At 46.0% G+C, this 20,712-nt stretch overlaps 1 protein-coding gene and 1 long non-coding RNA gene across 2 annotated transcripts in view; both read right to left on the bottom strand.

Moving 5' to 3' along the window:
• The window catches only part of FLT1 (fms related receptor tyrosine kinase 1), a 174,610-nt gene extending 156,627 nt beyond the window's left edge, over positions 1-17,983 (bottom strand). The window contains exon 1 of the mRNA XM_032314380.1: positions 17,525-17,983. Within this exon, the coding sequence (XP_032170271.1) occupies positions 17,525-17,588 (64 nt within the window). The 5' untranslated portion in view covers positions 17,589-17,983. The remainder of the gene's footprint in view (positions 1-17,524) is intronic.
• On the bottom strand, positions 191-15,944 carry LOC116573948. The gene is made up of 3 exons (XR_004279073.1): positions 15,932-15,944; positions 14,369-14,371; positions 191-2,194 (listed from the first exon to the last, which is right to left on the bottom strand). It is a non-coding gene; the product is annotated as an uncharacterized LOC116573948 (long non-coding RNA).
• Positions 17,984-20,712: the final 2,729 nt, after the last annotated feature.

The raw sequence follows: 20,712 nt of genomic DNA, 5'->3' as shown, positions 1-20,712 counted from the left end.
AAGACCGTGCACAACTTGGCCTGACACCACCTCGGCCAAAACGTATTCATTTTCAGGCTGTGAACACCTGAAGTTCACAATGTATTCAATTTCAAATGTATTTTATTTATTTATTTAATGAATTAAATTCATGTATGTATAATTATTTTAAATCATTTCTATATATTTGTATATAATTATTTGTAATTTGCAAATACAAAAATAATCTAAATAAAATTATTTAAGTGAATTCACAGTTCATTATGAATACGTGGAAAGAGATTGTTCAGGAAAGGTGCCTTTTCAATGAAAATGCATGCATGTTTGCAAGGTTAAATACACATGACTTGGTTTAACGGAAGTAACTGTTTTGTTAATCTTTCAGCACTTGGTACATTCTTTAGAATCACAGGGCTCTAAAGCAAGGCACTGTGGTCAGTGACAGCATGCTTACAGACATGAGGGCATGTGGCTAGAGCTGCATTAGGAAGGATAGTAGCATTAATAAAATGCCTGAAGTGTCTTAGCGTACCCTTCTCCTCTCTCATTTTTGTTTAGAAAGCCAAGTTTCAGTTCTCCAAAGGTACCCTCCATGTTATTTTCAAATAAACAACTATTCCTGAAACTAACATAATGTTGTATATCAACTATACCTCAGTTTTAAAATTTTTTTTAATGGTTAAAACTTTTATACAAATGCAAACAAACAGTGATCAGTCTGGAAGCCTAGGACAATGTGTATGCAACCCACAGTTTGAAACCTCAAGTTTTCCCCATTCTGCTTGACATTAGGATTACAGTTTGGTCTACTACCAAATATTTTATCAAATGCTCTGTATTCATTGGTGCTCTTTGCCAAAGGGCCAGGCATCTATGAAGATGACGGGAGCAGGTACCCCAATTTCATGGACATGTTATTTACGTTGCGGTCCCGGTGGGTTCCATTATGAAGGAAAGCATCCTTCTCACACCAGAGAAGGTATGAGAAACATTTTATCAATTCAATAGGACCTTGCCATAGAATGGTTAAAGCAGAAGGACAGGAAGTGGAACTTTTACATTGTAGCATAGCCACTGCCTATTATATGTTATAACACACAAATAATCTGTAGGTGCATACACAGTTCTTTTTGAAGAATGAGTATAACACGGAGTTGTGCGCTGTGATGCTATTAAGTCACCAAAAAGTGCACCGTGCTGAGGTTTTAATTCTGAATCCAAAATAAGGTCTTAAAATGTGTGTGTAATAAAAATAAGGGTAGCAAGCTAGTAGGCAGGCAGGCAAGAGCGCTCCTTAACTCCAGCTACCCAACAAGGAAGAGCCAATAACGTTTCTATAGGTAACCTGTGTTTGGTCTCTTCTTTTCACATATTCTTCACCTTTGTAATCTATTGCAAATAATGACAAATAGTATTTGCTTTGCGTATAAAAACAGGAGAAATAAAACAAGACTGGCAGGCAGAGTGTGATAAGGTTCTCACATTAATTGTAGGCTCATGCTGATCCAGTTTATGAAAGCTAAACTACACAGGGAACTTTTTTTTTGGAGTGCTTCAGACGGTCTATAAAGGAGGTGCTTTATAAATTCCCTCCCTAAGAGGCAAGTTGAGAGATCTCTGCCTTTGTAACCAATAATATATACAAACCCTCTGACCTCTGAGATTTAAATAGCCAAGTGTGTGCGATGAAGTTATCCATCATAGGGGAATTGAGTTTTTGAAAGCTATGTTAGCATACTTTCGAAGGCTCATTAAAACACTATTCCTGACCATTGTGTTTCTGTTGTCAAAATCAGTTTCCTTCTAAATTAAACAATTTGAAATACAATTGCTTTCATTATGGATATTTTGGAGACTAATCCCGCTTAGACAATGGAGGGATATGTTGCCCGAGCTGTTCTTTTTAATTCTGGCTTCCTTTAACTTTCATGTTTTCTTAAGACTCACTTAATTTACACAGTAAATATTTGTAATCTTCCTAAAATTTCACAAACTGTTAAAAAATCCTATCTCAAATGAAATAATTTTCTACAGATTTTGTTGAAAGCCAGGATTCTGGAAGGGAAAGTAATCCACAAAGGCAGTAGGCTTCCAGCAGAAGTATCTCAATATCTCAATTCTAAAAAATTATTTTTATTAACATATAATGTATTATTTGCCCCAGGGGTACAGGTCTGTGAATCATCAGGCCTACACATATCACAGCACTTAGTATCTCAATTTTTAAAAAAAGAATTTACTGAATGGTTTTCACTCCCTTCAGTATGTGATAGCAAGGGCTTCCTTCAAATATCCATGAATGACTTTTAAGTCATTTATACCACAAACCGGAAGAATATTAATTTTCAGGGCATTTTTACCCATACACTCTCTTTAGTCTAATCTAGAGTTTTGTTTCCAGACTTAGCAGGTCTCATATCATCCAAGATATCACACCTCTGATGGAAGAAAAAATAAAACAGAACACCATTTTCTTCTACCAGCTGGCCATCAACCTAAGAGGCTTTAAAATAACTTATGGATCAGCTGACTCTGGAGGACAAGCCCAAAATCAATAAGCATAAGTTATATAAAACCAGAAGGAAGAACTCTGTAGAAAGGCAGGAAGGTCCCTTGTCCTGGAGCTGTCCCTATAAAGTTAAGCCACCAACTCCCTGAAATGGGACTGAGGCACTGGGTTAAGGGTTGGACTCCCAACGATGATCCCAGGAATATGGGAACTTGTTCCCATCATTTATCTGTCCTTCTTATCTCTCTTTTACTGCTGACCAACCCTGGTTTTTTCCCCACTACACTCCCAATCGGACCCCTTTCTCTCATTCCTCACCTTGTAGATTCCTCTGATCCTGAAGCTCAGCATTTATTCCTCCATGTGATATTTTCACCATATATTAAGAGAAGGATACGATGACAAACAAGACACACAAGATTCTTTAAAGTGCTTGTAACTTCAGCTGGATGCCAGATAAAGCAACAGGTAAATGTAGAAATAAATAAATTCCTACTTACAAATTACTTTCTATATAGACATATGTCTTATCACAGCAAAGCACCAGATGTAGGGAAGCTGGCCCAGCCCAGAGAGTGAAGGACGTTCTCACAGAAGAATAATGTTGAAGGCAAGACCTGAAGAATGAGGGTGTACTGGGTAAAGGAAACACTTGGTTCTCTTTTCTTTCTCTTTCCAAGACTTCCAAACCTTCAAAACCTCTAAAGCTTCATCTTTACTTTTAGCCAACTCTTTTTTCCTCTAACAACTACCCTTGACTCTCTTGCCCATACAACTCTGCTTTCCTTGGCCTCTTTGCTGAGAGGCAATGCCCGGGTTTGCATATTTTTTAAAATGGGAGACTTATTTGACTTTACTTGCCACCAGATTAAAAGCCACAGAAGAACATTCCCTAGAAGACCTGCCCTGGTCATGCTTTGGAAATCATGGAAGAGGCCTCAGATGGAAGTGAAGCAATGACAGGAAAAGAAGAAAATGATGAGTTTTCATTTGCTTGATTACACTAGCCAGGACTGAACTTGCCCCTCCTCCTCAACCCTCTCGTCTTCCTAGCTTACCCTGGGGGTGGTGCAGAGCCAAGAGGAAATAGTTTCCAACCCAAATGTCTTTATCCAAGATGGCAAAAACAATAGCAGGGGCAGCAACATCACCTAATATCTTTGGGCTGAATTGGCGTACCTAGAAATTCAGGTTCGTAACCAACAGTCTGTCTTGTGTGCTGTTTGGGAACCTTGACAAGCTAAGAATTTCCCAACAGAAGGGCTCATCTAAGGAAAAGATCTCTGGGGAACCACTTCTCTAGGGCTGGGCAGCTTCCATCCTCATTTTGAATCCTAAGTCTAGATTCAATTCAGGAGAACATGGCCAGCTCAGCCAAAGACAAGAAAGGGGTGACTGGAATCAGAGGATGCCCGCAGGGAAGGAACAGAACATTACAGATGTGCTGGGAGACTGACTGCCTGCTCTCGGGCATATTTTTGCCAACCTCCTTCACCCACACTCCCACGTAGGTTCTTAGAAAGTGAACCAATGTGGAACCATGACTCCCACAAGGGCCTCTAAGAACCAGAGGAATGGCCAAGATATAGTTTCAGTCAGCTCAACCAGCATTTACTGAGTGAGTGCTGTGTACCAGCTACTGTACTGGATTCAGAGCTGGGAAGATGAATCAGAAACAAGCACTTCCTTTTGAAGGGCTCTCAGTCCTGAGCAGCCTCTTAGGTCATGAGTCATCTAGAAGTAGATAAGGTGAATATGAAGAAATGTAGAAGATTACCTAAGTCAACAAACAGAGATCACCTCATAACTATGTATAGCTTGTTTTCAAAGACATATTTCTGAAGGAGTCATAAGTTCTTCACTAACTTGAGTGATTCACTTCGGTAAAATTCAGTTAATGTCTACAAACTAAAACATGCATTCGATGACAAACGTACAGCACAACAAACACAACTGTGTTTATATCTTGAAATAAAATATAATTGGGTAATGATGATAACTGAGCACCTTTTAAGTGAATATGTTAAAATGTTCTAAAATAAGAGAGTCTTCAAAAAGAAACTGTCTGGGGCGCCTGGGTGGCTCAGTGGGCTGCTGCCTTCGGCTCGGGTCATGATCTCAGGGTCCTGGGATCGAGCCCCGCATCGGGCTCTCTGCTCCGCAGGGAGCCTGCTTCTCTCTCTCTCTCTCTCTCTCTCTCTCTCTCTGCCTGCCTCTCTGCCTACTTGTGATCTCTGTCAAATAAATAAATAAAATCTTTAAAAAAAAAAAAGAAAAGAAAAGTAAAACATTAAAAAATAAAATTAAAAAAAAAAAAAAGAAACTGTCTTCTGCACATGCCTGAATTCCACAGACAGTCGTACATAAACCTAGAATGATGACTGGTTACGAAAAGGCAACAGGAGAATCAAATTTGTTATGATCCACACTTTTCCTGATGAAATCACGGCAGAAAGTATAGCATTCCAAAACATTCTAAGGAAATATATTTCTTAAAAAAAATTTCCCATCCCAAGTTTGTCCGTAACACTATCCCAAAATGGTGAGTGAGTTATTCCAGAAAGGCAATCCTATTCCCATCTGCTTGGACTGGGCTTTACATCCAAAACAACTCTACCTCAACATTTTGGAATTTCGCTGCTCTTAAAAAGAGATAACCAGATATAGAATTCCTAAGTTCAATGTCACTTGAGACAGACTAAGGTGAGATAGAAATTCCTGAAAATAGGCATTTGGGTTAGGTTCCTGAATTTCCCGTTTGCCTTCCAGGTGACTCTGTGTGACAAACACTTTGCATAAGCTATTTCTCCTTTACCAGTTTTGAGGACAGGGAACGGGATAGGAGAGTGTATGATAGAACCGCTGCCAATAGCCTATGCAAAGTATTCGTCAATTTGTACATCAGGGATGTGCGTCAAATATTCTCTAACCCTCCAGAAGTTATAGGTACACAAGGTCCATCCTGGGACCATAGGATTGCTCAATTCCCATGCAATTTTTCCTTTTCTCTAGTTCCAGCAGAATTCCCTATGGAAAAGATTTCAAAGCTATAAACATTTCCAAAGAACATTGAACAAAAATGTGATCTAGCAGGAGACATTAAGTGGAAAGGAGAGTTAAACAGTGTTTTCCAAAAAGAAAACAATACCATTAATCACAGGCAAAATGCCATAACGAGAGTTTACACTGCCTTCTCAAATTGTTTGTAATCTCCTCTAATACAACGCTGCTTTTCCAAGTGTTTACATCTACTTTTGGTTGCTCTAAGGCCAACTCAGAAAAAGGAAACAATAGTAAAAAAATCAAACAGTATATATATTACTAGTCCTTATAATTTCCATCCAAGGTACATATCCATTGGACCACATTTTCCACTGTTGGCTTGGAACAAATGATAAAAGGTGGCATGACAGGGTTTTTCGCAGATTTGGATGAACACAGCCATATTCTGGTGGACTGGAAAATTGTCCCTCTCCAAGAAACTGATCAAGGAAGAAGTAAAACACTTTTTCCTCTTTCCTCGACTTCCTGCTGGTTTGAATATCTGAAAGGAACGATCTAGCAGAGGAGAAGAGAGCCAAGGCATGACAGGGCTTGAAAGAAATGCTTCCATTTGGGGGGTGCCTGGGTGGCTCAGTGGGTTAAACCCTCTGCCTTCAGCTCAGGTCATGATCTCAGGGTCCTGGGATCAAGGCCCGCATCTGGCTCTCTGCTCAGCAGGGAGCCTGCTTCCCCCTCTCTCTCTGCCTGCCTCTCTGCCTAATTGTGATCTCTGTCAAATAAATAAATAAAATCTTAAAAAAAAAAAAAAGAAGAAAGAAATGCTTCCATTTTTGACAGTGTTTTAAGGACTGTCAATCAACAAGGTAATTCATCAGGAAACCTAACAGTACAAAACCAGGACTATAATTAACCCTGTTGTGTATCTGAAAATTGCTTTGAAGAAAGAGACAAAGAAAGAAAAAAGAAATGAAAACATGTGCTGTGTCCATCCTATAATGAAAAGTAACCCGCTCTAGGAGAATGCCCTTAGACAGCTGTGTTTTCCTCACAGACGTAAAGCAATCATTTCTATATCCCAGAAGCCAAACTCTTTGGTTTTCCTTCATTCCTAGATTTTGTCATTCTAGATACGTTGGGTACACGTTGGCAGAAAGAGGACCATTTCAGAATCAGAATGACCTGGTTTGAACACTGGGCTGGACACTTGTGTGATCCTCAGTAAATCACTCAGCTTCCCCGAGCCTCGGGGTTTCAATATGTAATAAAGTTAGGAAGTGTGCACACTGGATAATTAGGAAGAGCCTGTGCTTAGGAAGGGCTCATCTCCCCTGCATCTCCCCCTCCCCAGTGTGTGTGGGTCCTTCCTCTGTAGTCCAGTCTCATTAAGAAAAAGCTCCAAGTCTTTGGGGTTTCTGAGACCTAAAAGGTCCACAGAGAGGTAGACATTTGATTCCTGAAAGCAATATACAGAGGGCAGCCCCGGCTTTCTCAGAGGACCTTTCTGACAAGAACTCTTCCAGAATCAAAGTGCTGGTTTGGCCCATCTGTCCTTCTTCACAGTCTGATTAGTGTGAAGCCACAGAAGAGCAGTTTGAAAACCCATGTAAAATCATATTTTTTTTTAGATTTTATTTATTTATTTGACAGAGATCACAAGTAGGCAGAGAGACAGGCAGGGTCGGGGGGGAGCAAGTTCTCTGCTGAGCAGAGAGCCCAATGCGGGGCTCAGTCCCAGGACCCTGAGATCATGACCTGAGCCGAGGCCAGAGGCTTAACCCACTGAACCACCCATGCGCCCCTAAAATCATATTCTTAAGAAACACATAAGAAGGCGTTCCTGGGAGGTTTCATCGGCTAAATGCCTGACTTTTGGTTTTGGCTCAGGTCATGATCTCAAGGTCATGAGATCAAGCCCTGAGCCAGGCTCCCCACTCAGTGCAGAGTCTGCTTGAGTTTCTTTCTCCCTCTCTCTCAGCCTCTCCCTACTGCTTTCTCTCTCTGAAACAAATAAATCTTTAAAAAAAAATTCTTATTGACATCGAGGATCCTTTTTGGACGTGAATTTTTTTGGAAGGTCCTGGATCAGAAAACCCACGTGGTCACAATCCCATCTTTTTTTTTTTTTTTTTTTTTAAAGATTTTATTTATTTATTTGATAGAGATTACAAGTAGTCAGAGAGGCAGGCATGGAGAGAGGAAGAAGCAGGCTCCCTGCTGAGCAGAGAGCCAGATGCGGGGCTCGATCCCAGGACCCTGAGACCATGACCTGAGCCGAAGACAGAGGGCTTAACCCACTGAGCCACCCAGGCGCCCCACAATCCCGTCTTGATGGAGACTTCACTGGTGTCTGCCACACACAACAGTGGAACTTCCCAAGGCCACTTCAGGCTGGAGTAGCAGCGGCGTCCCACATTCTCGGGAGATGGCAAAACTCCAAGGAGAGGGAGTTTTGAAAGAAGGGGAAGACCGGCACATTCCCATCATACTCTTTTCTTTCTCCTGTTTTCATTTAGGCTGCAGGGCATGGCAGGTGGAGGGGGTCTGGGAGTCAGGCACAGCAGACCAGAATAATTCCAGCTTTACTTACCACTTCTGCGATCGGAGGGCAAATCGTTCATTTCTGTCAGCCTCGATTTCTTCATGTTTGAGAGTACTGTACCTACCTCTCGGGACTGAGTCAAATCCTATAGGTAAGTCAAAGGGCCTGACAATCCTTGGGGGTTAGGGCTCTCCTTTCCTCAAAGCATATAGCCTCCCCACATCTTCCAGAAGGTGTTTCATCAAAGATCCTCTGATATGAGTACAACGAAGCTGCGGACCTGCCCACCTCAGAGTCTGAGTGCCCGCTGTGCTTGCTTGCTGGGACCACAGCACCCATCAGAGGCCAGCAGCTCCAACAAGACACGGTACCTTAACCGTGACCGATTTATGATTTCAGATTTATGGAATGGAAGCTCTCCCAGGGGGCAAGCTGCCTCAATCACAGGTGGTGCTTAGAAGGGCCAAGGAATTGTTTACTTTTATTTTCTTGGCCAGGCGCCAGCTTAAGAGCTAGACTGAAAAGAAAAAGCTACCCGTGCTGACAGTCCGTTGCAGGGGGGCGGGGGGCAAGGGGGGGTACGACACAGACTGGAAAACACAGCCACCATATCGTACAGCTACTGCCTTCAAGAGAGAAGCCCTTTTCCACAGCCCTGGACTTTGGGTTAGGACCTGCTTTTACCAATCAGATGTGGAGGAATAGTGTCGTGGGAGTGGCCAAGTCCAGGCGTCCAAGGGCCTAGAGGCTTCCACAGTCACCCTCCTGGACCGCCCCTGCCTCTGAGTTCAGAAGTGTGAGTTACACAACTGAGTGGCCAAATGCCAGGTGTGGAGGGAGACCCGGGGATGGCCAGCACCTAAGTCCCAGGGGCAATGCCAGCTGACGGACAGCGGCATGAGGGAGCCAGAGGAGACCCGCCCAAATTCCTTATCCACAGACTCAGGCAGGCATAATGATTTATTGTTGAAGGTCATTAGTTTTGGGGCAACCTATATCATGGCAGCAGATGACGAATGCCTCCGTGACTCAGCCCCCCAGACGGTGATTCAGTGGTGAGTGCGTGAAAGATCTGTTCCTTCCATATATGAGCATCAAGTGCGCAAATGGCACATATGCCATTCGGCCTCGAAGGCCCCATAGGTACCCTGACATGCTCTCAGCGATGCCGCTGGGATTGTTGATGCTCAACAAGGAAGTTTCCAGCACATGGTTCAGCACGAGGGGAGGTCAGCTCTCTTTCCAGACAAGCAGTGACTCCTCTCACTGAGGGGGACAGACCGCTGGTGCGCCATGAAAATCAACAGAACCAACGGGAAGAATTCAGCCACCCAAGTCGGGGGACACCGATTCCCAGCAAAGGAAATCTAGGCCAAGCAGCTCAGTTACAGGGGCAGAGGCCCACAAGGCTGAGGATCCCAGAGGGCAGCAAGGTAGGCCTGAGGTACGCGGGCGCTCTGGACAGGTCAATGGCACGGCACTTTCCAACAGGACGCTGCAGACATTTACCAGTGTTTATCTGGAGGAAAGCCTGTGTGCTCCGAGGTGTCCGGCAGAGGAAGGCTACCATTAGCTCTGTTGTCTGGACCTGCAGTTTGGTTCCGGCCCCTAACTCACACCACCCCATTCGCCGAGAGGATCAAGCTTTCCTCGGAAGGCAATCTTGCCCCTCTCTTGGTTGCATGCTCCAAGCATTTGATCCTAATATTCCTTCTATCATGCTACTGACACATACTCCTCCTGGCAAGAATTCTTGTAAATGGCTTCCTTTACTTCGTTCTACATCTAGTGATGACTTGGAGCCTTTTACGGATTGGCACATGGGTCTCCCAGATGGTCAGGCCTCTCCCACCAGCCCCTAGGGCAGTGGCTCTCCCACTATGGTCTCTGAATTCGGTGCACCAGCCACCCATGGGAACCTGTTCGAAATGCAAATTCTCAGCCCCGCCCCAGGCTACTGCATCAGAAACTCTGGGTGGGGCCCAAGCTCTCCAGGTGATTGGGACGGATGATAAAATATGAGGTTCTTAAGCCCCGGGCGGCCCACTGAAATCACCTGGGAGCTTTAAAAATGACCGATGCCTGGCTACCACTCAGGGGATTGTGATTAAATTGGTGAAGGGTGCAGCCAGGGCAAGGGATGTTTCAAAGCTCCCCAGATGATTCTAATGTAGAACCAACACTGGGGACCATGACCCTAGCCAAACACAAAGGGCTTCACAGAAATCAACTGGCAGATTAATTACTAATCAGGGTTTTGCTAAAGGTGGCCTTGAGTTTAAGTGGTTTCATATTTGTGTATAATGAAAGAAAAGACTTTTCCTTTATATAATAAGGCTCACTTCGGGCTCCTTTCAACACGAGCATCTGATCATTGTTATAGCTTGGCTTGTGGGGACCACATGGGTGGGTCTGCGGCTTGAAAGGAAATTCATTCACACTCCATCAGTTAAATAGGTTAGAAGACCAGGCGGAGGAAAAGTGCCTGTAGGCACTGTGGTAATCTGTAAAAAGACTAAGGCATTTGCCAAGATTTGCAATAGGAGACAAAGAAGAATGAATATAAACACACTGGATTTCAAGCCAGTAAGAAGCCCAAAAAAACCTGTTGTCAGGGTGGCAGGACAAAATGGGATAGCGATGCCTCCCTGACCACTAAGATTCCAGAGAAGGACACTTACCTTCGTTGTGTAATGTCACCAACTAATTTTGTTCTGAAAGCAAATACCTCATAAAACTTTTACTTATGGTTGAAACCTATCTGTTTAATGCCATTTTTACTTTTTTTTTTTTTCCACCGAGTGTGTTATTTTCTAAGAACTTGATCTTGCCACCCATGATTTGGTTAACCATGGTATCCTTCCAGACCACCACCTCTGTCTCCTTGGATTACAGGTCTAAGCCACATCTAAGATTTTATAAAAAGAATCTTCAAGAAGGACACAGGTCTCCCAGGAGAAGACGGGGCACAAGCATAATGTGGGAGCCAGAAGAGGCTCCTGGCTGGCCCGGGTCTAGGCCCTTAGCCATCTTTTTTTAGGATGAAGATGAAAAGGAATTAGATCCTGACACCAGAGCTAAGAATCCTTTGCTAAAAATCTGTGCTTCTCCATTTTTAATGTGCAAAGAAAATGTCAGTGGACTTTATTAATACATAGGCTCTCTGATTCATTAAGTTCCCAGGGGCTGTTGCTGCTGCACCATGGAATACAGTCTGAGAAGCTTGTTTTGGATAATTCTGTGGGCATGTTCAGAGTGTGGGGGTGGGGGTGGTGGAAGGCAGGGACCCCCAGGATCCCCATCATGGGATTCAGGTTTTTTAGAAGAACAGGTCTCACACTTTCCTAGTAGAGTGGTCCAGCCAGGAACAAACTTGCATGAAGGGTCAGGAAGAGCCCATCCCATGGAAAGAGGAACTCTGGCAGACTAGCCTGGTCCCATAGCAAATGGCCCTAATGGAAATGCAACATCAGGGCTGAGTGTGGTCAGGTCTCTGTCATTGGGTTTATATCACTGCCCAGCACGCATGGGCTCAGGTTTGAGTCTACGAAAGGATGAGTAAGGCAAACCATAAAATCTGAGAGCACTGTTGTTTCTAAAAAATTGTATGCATAATACGCTGCTGGGCAAAACCGCAGCGCTACCTCATCCACAGAGGCTATGACAGAACTTCTGTGCAGACTGAAATCCAGCTTTGGTGGCTTCGAGTCCCCAGTGAAGCATGAGGACAAAAAAGAAGAGGATTACAGGAGAGAGGGATCTCAGAGGTTAAAGATCCTAGCTGATCTCCTACATCTTAGCCACTTGCTACAATGTCATCATTGCAGACCAACATTATCTCTTGGGAGCAAGGCTTCTAAGGAATACGCTATAACTGAGGCCAACTGGACAGACGGGAGCACATTAATATAATGGGATAAATTCGTATCTGGCCCTGAGAGCTTTCTTCCTGGACATGGTAGCGTGGCAACATCACTGATTCATTCCAGCACTTACCGAGGGCCTCTGTGCTGGGCATATGCACTAGGTGCCGGGAATCAGAGAGCAAGGGGACGAAATAGTAATGTTGCAAGGTGAAAACAACTAGAAAGGGGTACGCATAAGGTTTCTATAGAGGAGGGCACCTATGGGAGCAGAAGAAACCACAGATTCCGTCTGTAGCTATAAGGAGGAATTCAAAGAGATGGTGACTGCGGAGCTTTGAAAGGCTTCTGAAGGCAGGGAAGGAGGAAATGCAGAAAGAGTGAAAGGGTCTTGAAGAAAAGGGGCATGAACACGGAGTGAAGAATGCACAAGGCCCATCCTAAGAATGGTGAGTAATTTCTTTGACTGGGGTCAGGGCTTGCGTAGCTGGGTCACAGGGTGCGTGGGGGGAAGTGGTGAGACGAGGCTAGTCATGTCGGCTACAACTATTTAAACCACAGCAGTTCAAACGAAGGGTCACAAGGAGAACCAATCTGCTCACCAAATCTGTCAGTGCACTACTAAGCAGCCGCAATTTTGGTATTCTTAATCTCAAGCCCTCGTGGGCTATATGAAAATAGAAGAAAATTCCACATTTGAGAAAGATCCTGACATTTTAAAAGAAACGTTGAGCGCCGTAATAATGTCCTTCAGCAAATGTTTGAACATCTCTACCCTGCTTGGGGTGGAGGAAAGACAGAAATGAAGAAAAAGTATTATCTGTACTGGGACCATCAGATGCTATGCCTGGGTCTGCCACCATCCAGCTACGGAACTTGTTGGGCGGGGGTGGGGGCTGGGGGGAACACTATTCTGGGTGGGTTTTCTCATCTCTGAAACGAGTATGTTCGATCTATGAGGTTCCATCTAGCTCTCACAACCTCTATGACTGAGAGACAAGATCAGGTCTCGCAAGGAGCTCAAAATCAAGGAAAGGAGCAAGAATCAGATATGGCTCTCAGGCATCCAGCTTACGGAGACTGATGGGAAATCCCCAGGAATTCTTGACATCCCCCCACATCCGCCCCAGCAGCAATGCAGGAAATCTAGTCCACTATCTTCAGCAGACTCAATGGAACCATTTCCTTAATGAAACCCCCCTGCAGTCCCAGATGCTAAGCCAGAGGCTTTCCTCTCAATCCTTCCCTCAATTACCCCATTCCTCCCATTTCCTTCCCCTCCCTCAATCTGGTATAAAATCCAGTAATGTCATCAGCAGCATGCAATTTCCAAGGCACCCAAGTGTGTGAGGAATCAACAATGATCCTGGAAAGCATTTGGCAAGAGATCTTGTCATTCCTTACAAGCCTCACCAGTATACTAAGACCAGTGGAATGGAAGGGACTATCCTCTTCCATTAAATTATTTAAAGCAATGCAACAGATGCTTTTAATGCTTTTAACCATTCCTCATAATATATTTTTGTTTAAAAAAAATTAGGTCTGGTGTCATTTCGCAGTCCCTCCTCTCCTCTCCACAATGACCAGTACTCTGAACGGTTGTATTTACTTGATATCCAATAAACTCCCAACCGTGCAACTGCACCAAAAACCCAACACCAGAAAGCTTTGCATTTAACACCCAAGTGCCAAGAGAGCTTCTTTCACTTTCTGTCCATTCTTGTGCCCACTCGCATACATCTCAGTTTGTTCTTGCTTTGCAGAACTTCCCAAAGCCAGGGTAAACAGCAGGCACAACCCTGAAATGGGTTGGCTAACCTTCCTCAAGGACACTGCATTTTTTTTTCCCCTTGGTCAATATAAAACCCATTTTTTGGCAACATATTTTCAACTGCTATATTACACACGTTCAAAGTAGATGTAGAATGTCTCAATACATTCAGTAAGAACAAAGTGATTATTTGGTTCCTTCTAAAAGATCATATAAAATAGGTCCAATTTCAGGGCACCTGGGTGGCTCAGTGGGTTAAGCCGCTGCCTTTGGCTCAGGTCATGATCTCAGGGTCCTGGGATCGAGTCCCGCATCGGGCTCTCTGCTCGGCGGGGAGCCTGCTTCCTCCTCTCTCTCTCTCTCTGCCTGCCTCTCTGCCTACTTGTGATCTCTCTGTGTCAAATAAATAATAAAATCTTTAAAAAAAAATAGGTCCAATTTTAAATAAGAGGCTTAGCGTCCCTGTGGCAATCTGAAATTTTAAAATGAAGTTATTTTTGAATCAAATATGTGATAATTAACTTAAACAAACAACAAGAAATTCTTCTGAGTTTAAAATGACTGACGGCCTTTTAGAAGAGGTAATGTAACCAGAGTCAGGAAGTAGAGTTTAGTTCCTAGAGTTAAGGATTTTGTTTGGAAAAAGAAAAAAAAAAAGAAAAAAGAAAAAAGCCTATGATTACTACTGGTTCAGACAACCTAACAGCCTAGCTCTTAAAGAGCTAGTTAATCAGCTGGTGGATGAAAAAGAAAATGCAATGTGATTATTGATAGCAGGTGCTCTGGCATTACAGGGCTTATCATCCATTTTACATGCAAATGTGTAAGGGCAGGAGAAAAAGGGACACACCGTGTTCAGCCTACTCCTTGGAACCATTCACTGAGTCTTAAAGAATTGGAAAGGGGCATTAGAAATAGGTATCTATTCTAACTTCTGACTTTCACAGTGAAAACGAAAAATTCACTTAGAGTTCCCCAGGGAAGAAACTGGAGAGCCTGTTATAGAATTTTCAACAGGGAAAGAAAAAACTTAAAATAACAATAAACAAATAAGGTAAAAATAGTAAGGAATAGACCAGATGACCACCTGTAGCCCATTGGCAACAGGACCCAACAGGGGGGAACCTCCCCACGCGGACTGCCAGAAGTGCTAACTAATTAATAGTCCAAATATGCAATATGGAAAACCACTACCAAAAAAGTGTAGCTTTGTAAACCTTCGAGAAAACAACAAAAACTGCCATGTAAAATTAGCTTTACTATGAAAGATTTATTACATTGTATTTGGAAATGAGTATTATTTTCATGCACATTTCAACTTTGTATTATTAATGTAGATTTCCCTCACAAGATTCAGAAGTCATACATTTCCAGTTAGTTAGTTGTAAATATCAGCTGCTCAAAACCCCCCAAAAGATGGGGACAGAAACAAGGGGCCTGTGGCTTTAATCATGGACATAATGCCTTAAAAGTAAGAAAACTTTTAAGACTTTGAGCCAGAGTAAGAGAAGTATTCTTTTTAGAGGGAAGGATCGCAATACAGAGGACTTGAAAATACCCAAATTACTGTCATCTTTTCATTTCTCAGGATATTTGGAAGCAGGTAAATTTAACCTTTAGGGGGAAATACATTATCTTTTTGTCTGACTGAGCTTCTGGTTATTTTATATCTCAGTGCATGCACACACCTTCACACACACACTCAAAATATTAATAACTCACAAATATTCAAGGGCACCTAAAAAGTGAGCAGACTCCTGATAAATCCACAGAGCAGAAACTTGGCCTCTTTCTGGATACCACTTCCGGGAGAAGCAGCCCCTGGCAGCCCCTCGGTTTAGTCTGAAAGCCCTGATGCAATTTACAAAGTAGGCAGCTGACTGTTGTTCTGTGGATTCTCTGTTAACCAGCCACAAGCCTGTGGTTTACAAAGCCATGCTTCAGAATTACACCCCGGGACCACTGATAACAACAGTCCCTGACCCAGCAGGTAAGGAGGCTCTCACCTTGCTCATGTTTTGCCTTGCTTTCTTATAATAATACATACACAATTTTTAAAAAATCAAATAAGAATCTCAACGTTTCTGCCTCATTTAAGGGAAATAAAATCTAAAAGAAATTTCAAGAGAATCTTACTCAGGTTTCTGAAAAGCTTGCACGGATCTAAATTGGTCCTCATCACCAACAGAACTATACTTCATTGGTCAACCACGTTTTTGAAACAAAAGTAAAGATGTATTTGTGTGAAGCAGAAAAGCCAGTGAAACACATACTTTTCCCTTCATTGGATACGCAGGAATTAACCTACATTTACCTTTACAGAACAGGTGAATGGACTTCAGAAGTTACTTCAGTGCTCTGAACAACTATACTTCAATATAAGTGACTTTTCAAAACAACAACAAAAAAATACTTTTGAAAATGAAAAGCAATATTTCATATAATATAGCTATGTTACCGACTTCCCCAACTTACAGCGAGTTCCCAGACATGAGGGCTTCGCCTACCTTTCAGCTTAATGGTTTCGCCAACCTAATCGGAACCATTACATGTTTTTCAGAAACCGAAGATCTAATTAGTCTTCCCACTGAGAAAGAATGTTTTTTAACAGTTACTGCTTTGGGGGTTTAACAAGCATTTAAAAAAATTCGCTCAACCCTACTGACTTTTTCCTTCCCTGGAATTACTGCAATAACTTGTTTGTTACTGTACTTTATTTCCTATTTTACCTATTCTCCAGAAATACGGCTCTCCGCGCCCATGAGGACTGAACCGGAGGGCTTGGCCACTCAGCCCCAATGGGCAGAAAAGACAAATCTGGGCCCCGAAGTCCCCTCCGGCTTCGACGCCCTGGTGCGGGGTAACCTCCGCACTACCGCGATATAACCTCCGGGGCCGCGGACTGTTTTGCCGCGCGTTTCTCGAATTCCCAGCAAAGGGGCGGACCTCGCCGTTTTTTCAAACTGCATCTTTTGGTCCAAATCTTCCTCTCTCTTCTCTGGAATTTAAAGACTAGGCCCGCAATTCCGAAACTTAACGGTATTTGGGTTCTCCACTGCCCTGGCCAGGTTCACTCAGGTCGGCGACCTGGGCTGGATCGGCCGCAGAGGCCCCACCCGGGTGCCTGCGCGCGGCGCGCTCTGCCCGGCGGTCAGCAAGCGGCGGGGAGGAGCAGAAGCTGCTGAAACGTTCCTGGGGGCAATAGGGCCGGGGGACCCGAAGTGGGTCGAAGGACACCAGCTTTTTGCCCTCTCCTGGGATCTGTCGGCTACCGGCAGGCACGCGACCCCTTCCGAGGGGGCTCTCCTCCTCCCCTCTGGAGGCACGACGTAGTGGCCGGTGCCCAACCTCGCCAACGCCCGGGCCTCAGCCCAGCCCCCAGGCAGTGTGGCGAGCGTTCTAGAAGCCACTGCTCCGGGCTCCCGTGGGCCCTGCCGACCCGCGCCAGGCCGCGGGGGAGCAGGCTGTGGGGGTCAGGCAGGTCCGGGCGCGCGATGCTCCCAGCGCCCGGGAGGGGAGAGCCGACTCGGCAGCTGGGCAAAGAGGCTCGGCCGCTGCAGCCGCAAAGGGGCAGCCCCAGGGCGGAACCGAGCGCGGCGCCGGCAGCCGTTCAGGGCGCCGATGCCCGCGGACCTTCGCCGGCGACTCTCCGAGACGCCTGCACTGCCTGCCCAACGGAAGAGAAGGGCGCCGCGGCCCCAGGCGTGCCCACGACAACTGGCGTCCCAGGCTCCCAGCGAGGCTCGCTCCTCGCGGCTGCAGCTTCACCTCCCCGCGTGCACCCGGCCCCAGACCCAAGGGTGTGCCCGCCCGCCCCTGTGCCGGCCCCGCGCGGGCTTCTGGTTCCGACCTCGCCTCACCTGTAAGCAGCAGACCGCCCAGCAGCGCGCACAGCAGGAGACCGGTGTCCCAGCAGCTGACCATGGTGAGCGCGACGCGGCCTGCTCGCCCGCTCCCCGCGCCGCTCGCGGGCCACAGACCCACAGCCGCCCGAATCTGCCTCCTCGCGCTCCGGCCCTCCGCCGCGAGCGCCCCTCTCCGCGGCTCCAACGAGGGGGACAACCACTTCCCCGGGTAATCCTCGCAGCTCGGCGTCCTCTGGCCGCTGCGCTCCAGTCCCGGAGCCCGCTCCGAGCCGCCGCTGCCGCTGCCGCTGCCGCTGCCGCCGCCGGGGAGGAGCCGCGAGGAGTGTCCGCCCGGCGCGCTCCGAGCCTTCAGCGGACCTCGATTAAGAGGAGCCGAGGGCGGGGGCGATTTATAAACTTTCCCCAGCCCACTTCCTACCCCGGCACCTCCTTCCAGTGACGTCAAGGGGTCCCCCACCCCTCATCCGCCTCCCCACCTACCCTCTTCCTCCGGGACCTGATTCCCTACGGTTCTCAAGAGGGGCGGGGGCCGCCGGAGGGGGGGCGTAGTTGGGGGCAGAGCGCGCGTCTGGACGGAGCGCAAGCGCTCGTGGGGAGGCGCTGGCTACTCCGTCCGGAGGCGGCCCCGGCAGGTTCAGGGTCCTTGCTCCCGGCCCTCTGCCCGGGTCCCTTCCTCCTTCCCTTAGCGCTCAGGAAATCCTTGCAGTCTCCCTCCCTCCTCCAGGCTTACTCAGCCTTTGGGGGCCGCCCGAAGCCGGGAAGGGGGACCGGGCAGGAGCTCCGCCGCCCAGCCCCGGGGGCGGAAAGTCCGATCCGTGGGAAGCTGGCCGCGTCTCCGCGACAGTGTCCTTGGCAAGGAGGATCTAGGCGCAGCCCGGCTCCCTCCTCTTCCTTGTTCTTGCCGCCTGGTCTAGCTGCCCCAGACCCCCCAGATCGTCCCCAGACATCTAGGAAGGCGCCGGAGACCCTTTGCACAGGGACTGGACCGGGAGCATCTGAGGGGACCGGACGCTTGCCCGGCACCTTCGAGAAGACAGGAGGACCCTCTCAGGTCCCTGGGGAGGACGTCTGTGTCTCTTTCGGCGGCAGAGATGCACCCGCCCAAGTCATTTCCTAAACCCTGTGCTTCCTAGAAGCAGCACAACGAATAACATCAAGATACCTTTTAAAAAGCTGAGGCGTGAAACTGCTCCTGCAACTTGAGCTTTAGTTCCTAAAGTCTTCAGGGGTGGGGGGGGGGAGAAATCTTTCGGCTGGCATCTTCTACGCAAGATGAGTGACTGCTGCTCTTCGAACAAAACCCGATGAAGTTGACTTGAGGCACTAGATCACTTGCGATGACACTAATTCCACGTTGTTCCTCAGTTATGTCTCCATTACCTCAAAGGCTGAAATCGTCCTAGACTCCACTGAGCAGCCCAGTCTTGTCTTTATAAATACCGCTGGTTTGAAAAATAGTTCTATTGGAATAGTTCTATTCATCTGCCAGATGGTTGGTCTTGATAAAAGAGACTGTGATGGCTCCTAAACGGGACCAGCGACTCTTCCTGTAGGACTGGACTACCTCCCTGCCTGGGAAGGTTGGGCAACCCGAAGTTGCCACACCTATAGGCTGCCCGAGCAAGGGAAGACAGGTCCCCGCCACCCGCTGCCCCATGCAGGCAACTTGCAAACCCACACCTGGTGCCTTGGAGCCTAAGTCGCAGACCCTCACCGCTGGTGGTTGGGAAGAAAGGACAACCGCGTGGAGTCATGGCTCCCTGCCAGCTTCACTAGCCTTCTCTGTGTTTCCAACATACCTCACCATTCTCCCTGGCTCCTTTTCTCTGCCTCCCCCAAACCTCGATCGTGGACCCATGAGCAAATAGTAATTATAAATTATTGGAAGCTGACAGCTGATCCTTCTCAAACACCATCCAGGATCGCGGGAAAAGCTGTGTCCCTCTGCCTCACCTCAGAGCTGCTTGTCACTCCCAGGCTCCCTCCCAAGGAGAAGCCCTCAGCATTGGCTTTCTGCAACACCTCCCAGGGGCCAGGCAGTGTGTTGGGGCTAAAAGCATTGGGATGGGAAGACACCACCTCTGCCTTCTAAGGAGCTTAGAATCTGGAGAGGAGGTTGACAGGTAAAGAGGCCATGACAATACGGGCACGGACCACGGTGTGGAGAGGGGTTTGAGTCCTCATGGGTGCAGAGAAGAGGTGATCTGCCCTGGGAGATCAGGAGGGCTTCTCGGGGACAGGCACTTAGCTGACTCCAGAGGAAAGTAGCCCATAGTACAACCTACGAACATGTAATTGAACTTTAAAAATGTCATTTGATTTTGTAAACAGCCAGAGAGACAAGCACCTTATATACCTGCTGTATATTAATTACATCAGTACATATAGATTATCTACTCTGCGTTGAGTTTATTTGTAAAGCCACAAGTATTTGATGGACAACTGAAACAGCCTTCATAATTTTAAGTTGCCACCCCACAGTGCTAATATGTTGTTCAATTACTTGAATTTAAAAGAGAAACGAGTAAATAAATAAAGCTAAAAAAGTCACGGTCAAATCAATCTAACTTCATTTATGCCGAAATTTTTCAGCATTAAGAGTGATCCTCCTCAAATTCCTCAACTCTCCTTCTGGAAAGTTGCAAGCTTTTAATTATAGTCAGCAGTTTGCTTCCTGCTTCTTATTTTGGCAGCCGTGTTAGCCTCCTCACAAAGAATTCAAGATCCTACAAATTGTTGCAAGGTTTTGTTCATGATTTTATTTTTAGCTTAAATTTTAGTATTTAGTTAAGCGAATATCTAAGCAAAATTATGGGGAATAAAGGTTTGGCTCTCGGCTCCCCTCCCTCCAAAGAGATAATGCCTTTGAATGAGAATGGGTTATTGGCACTCTTCTAACTGAACCATTAACCAAAGCGGTTTTATAGATAATCGTGATGGAAAAGATCAATTTCAGCATGCCTGGTGGGTATAAAAAGCTATTGAAGTAGACTATCTACTTGCTTCCTGCTCGCATACAAAAGAACATTTCATCTCCTGCAAAACCAGACACTCTCTCTTGTTATCAGCTACAAACATTCTCTTGAGGATTCTTTCTGGTCCCCATTCAGAGGCTCAGTGTTGGTTAGACCGACAGCTTTAATATTCAAGACTGAAGAATAGTGTGGAAGCACCAGTGGGAG

Source organism: Mustela erminea, chromosome 15, assembly GCF_009829155.1.
Source record: "Mustela erminea isolate mMusErm1 chromosome 15, mMusErm1.Pri, whole genome shotgun sequence".
In the NCBI taxonomy this organism is placed as follows: Eukaryota; Metazoa; Chordata; class Mammalia; order Carnivora; family Mustelidae; genus Mustela; species Mustela erminea.
Note: the sequence above shows the minus strand (reverse complement) of the source record. Positions and strands in the feature narration are given on the sequence as shown.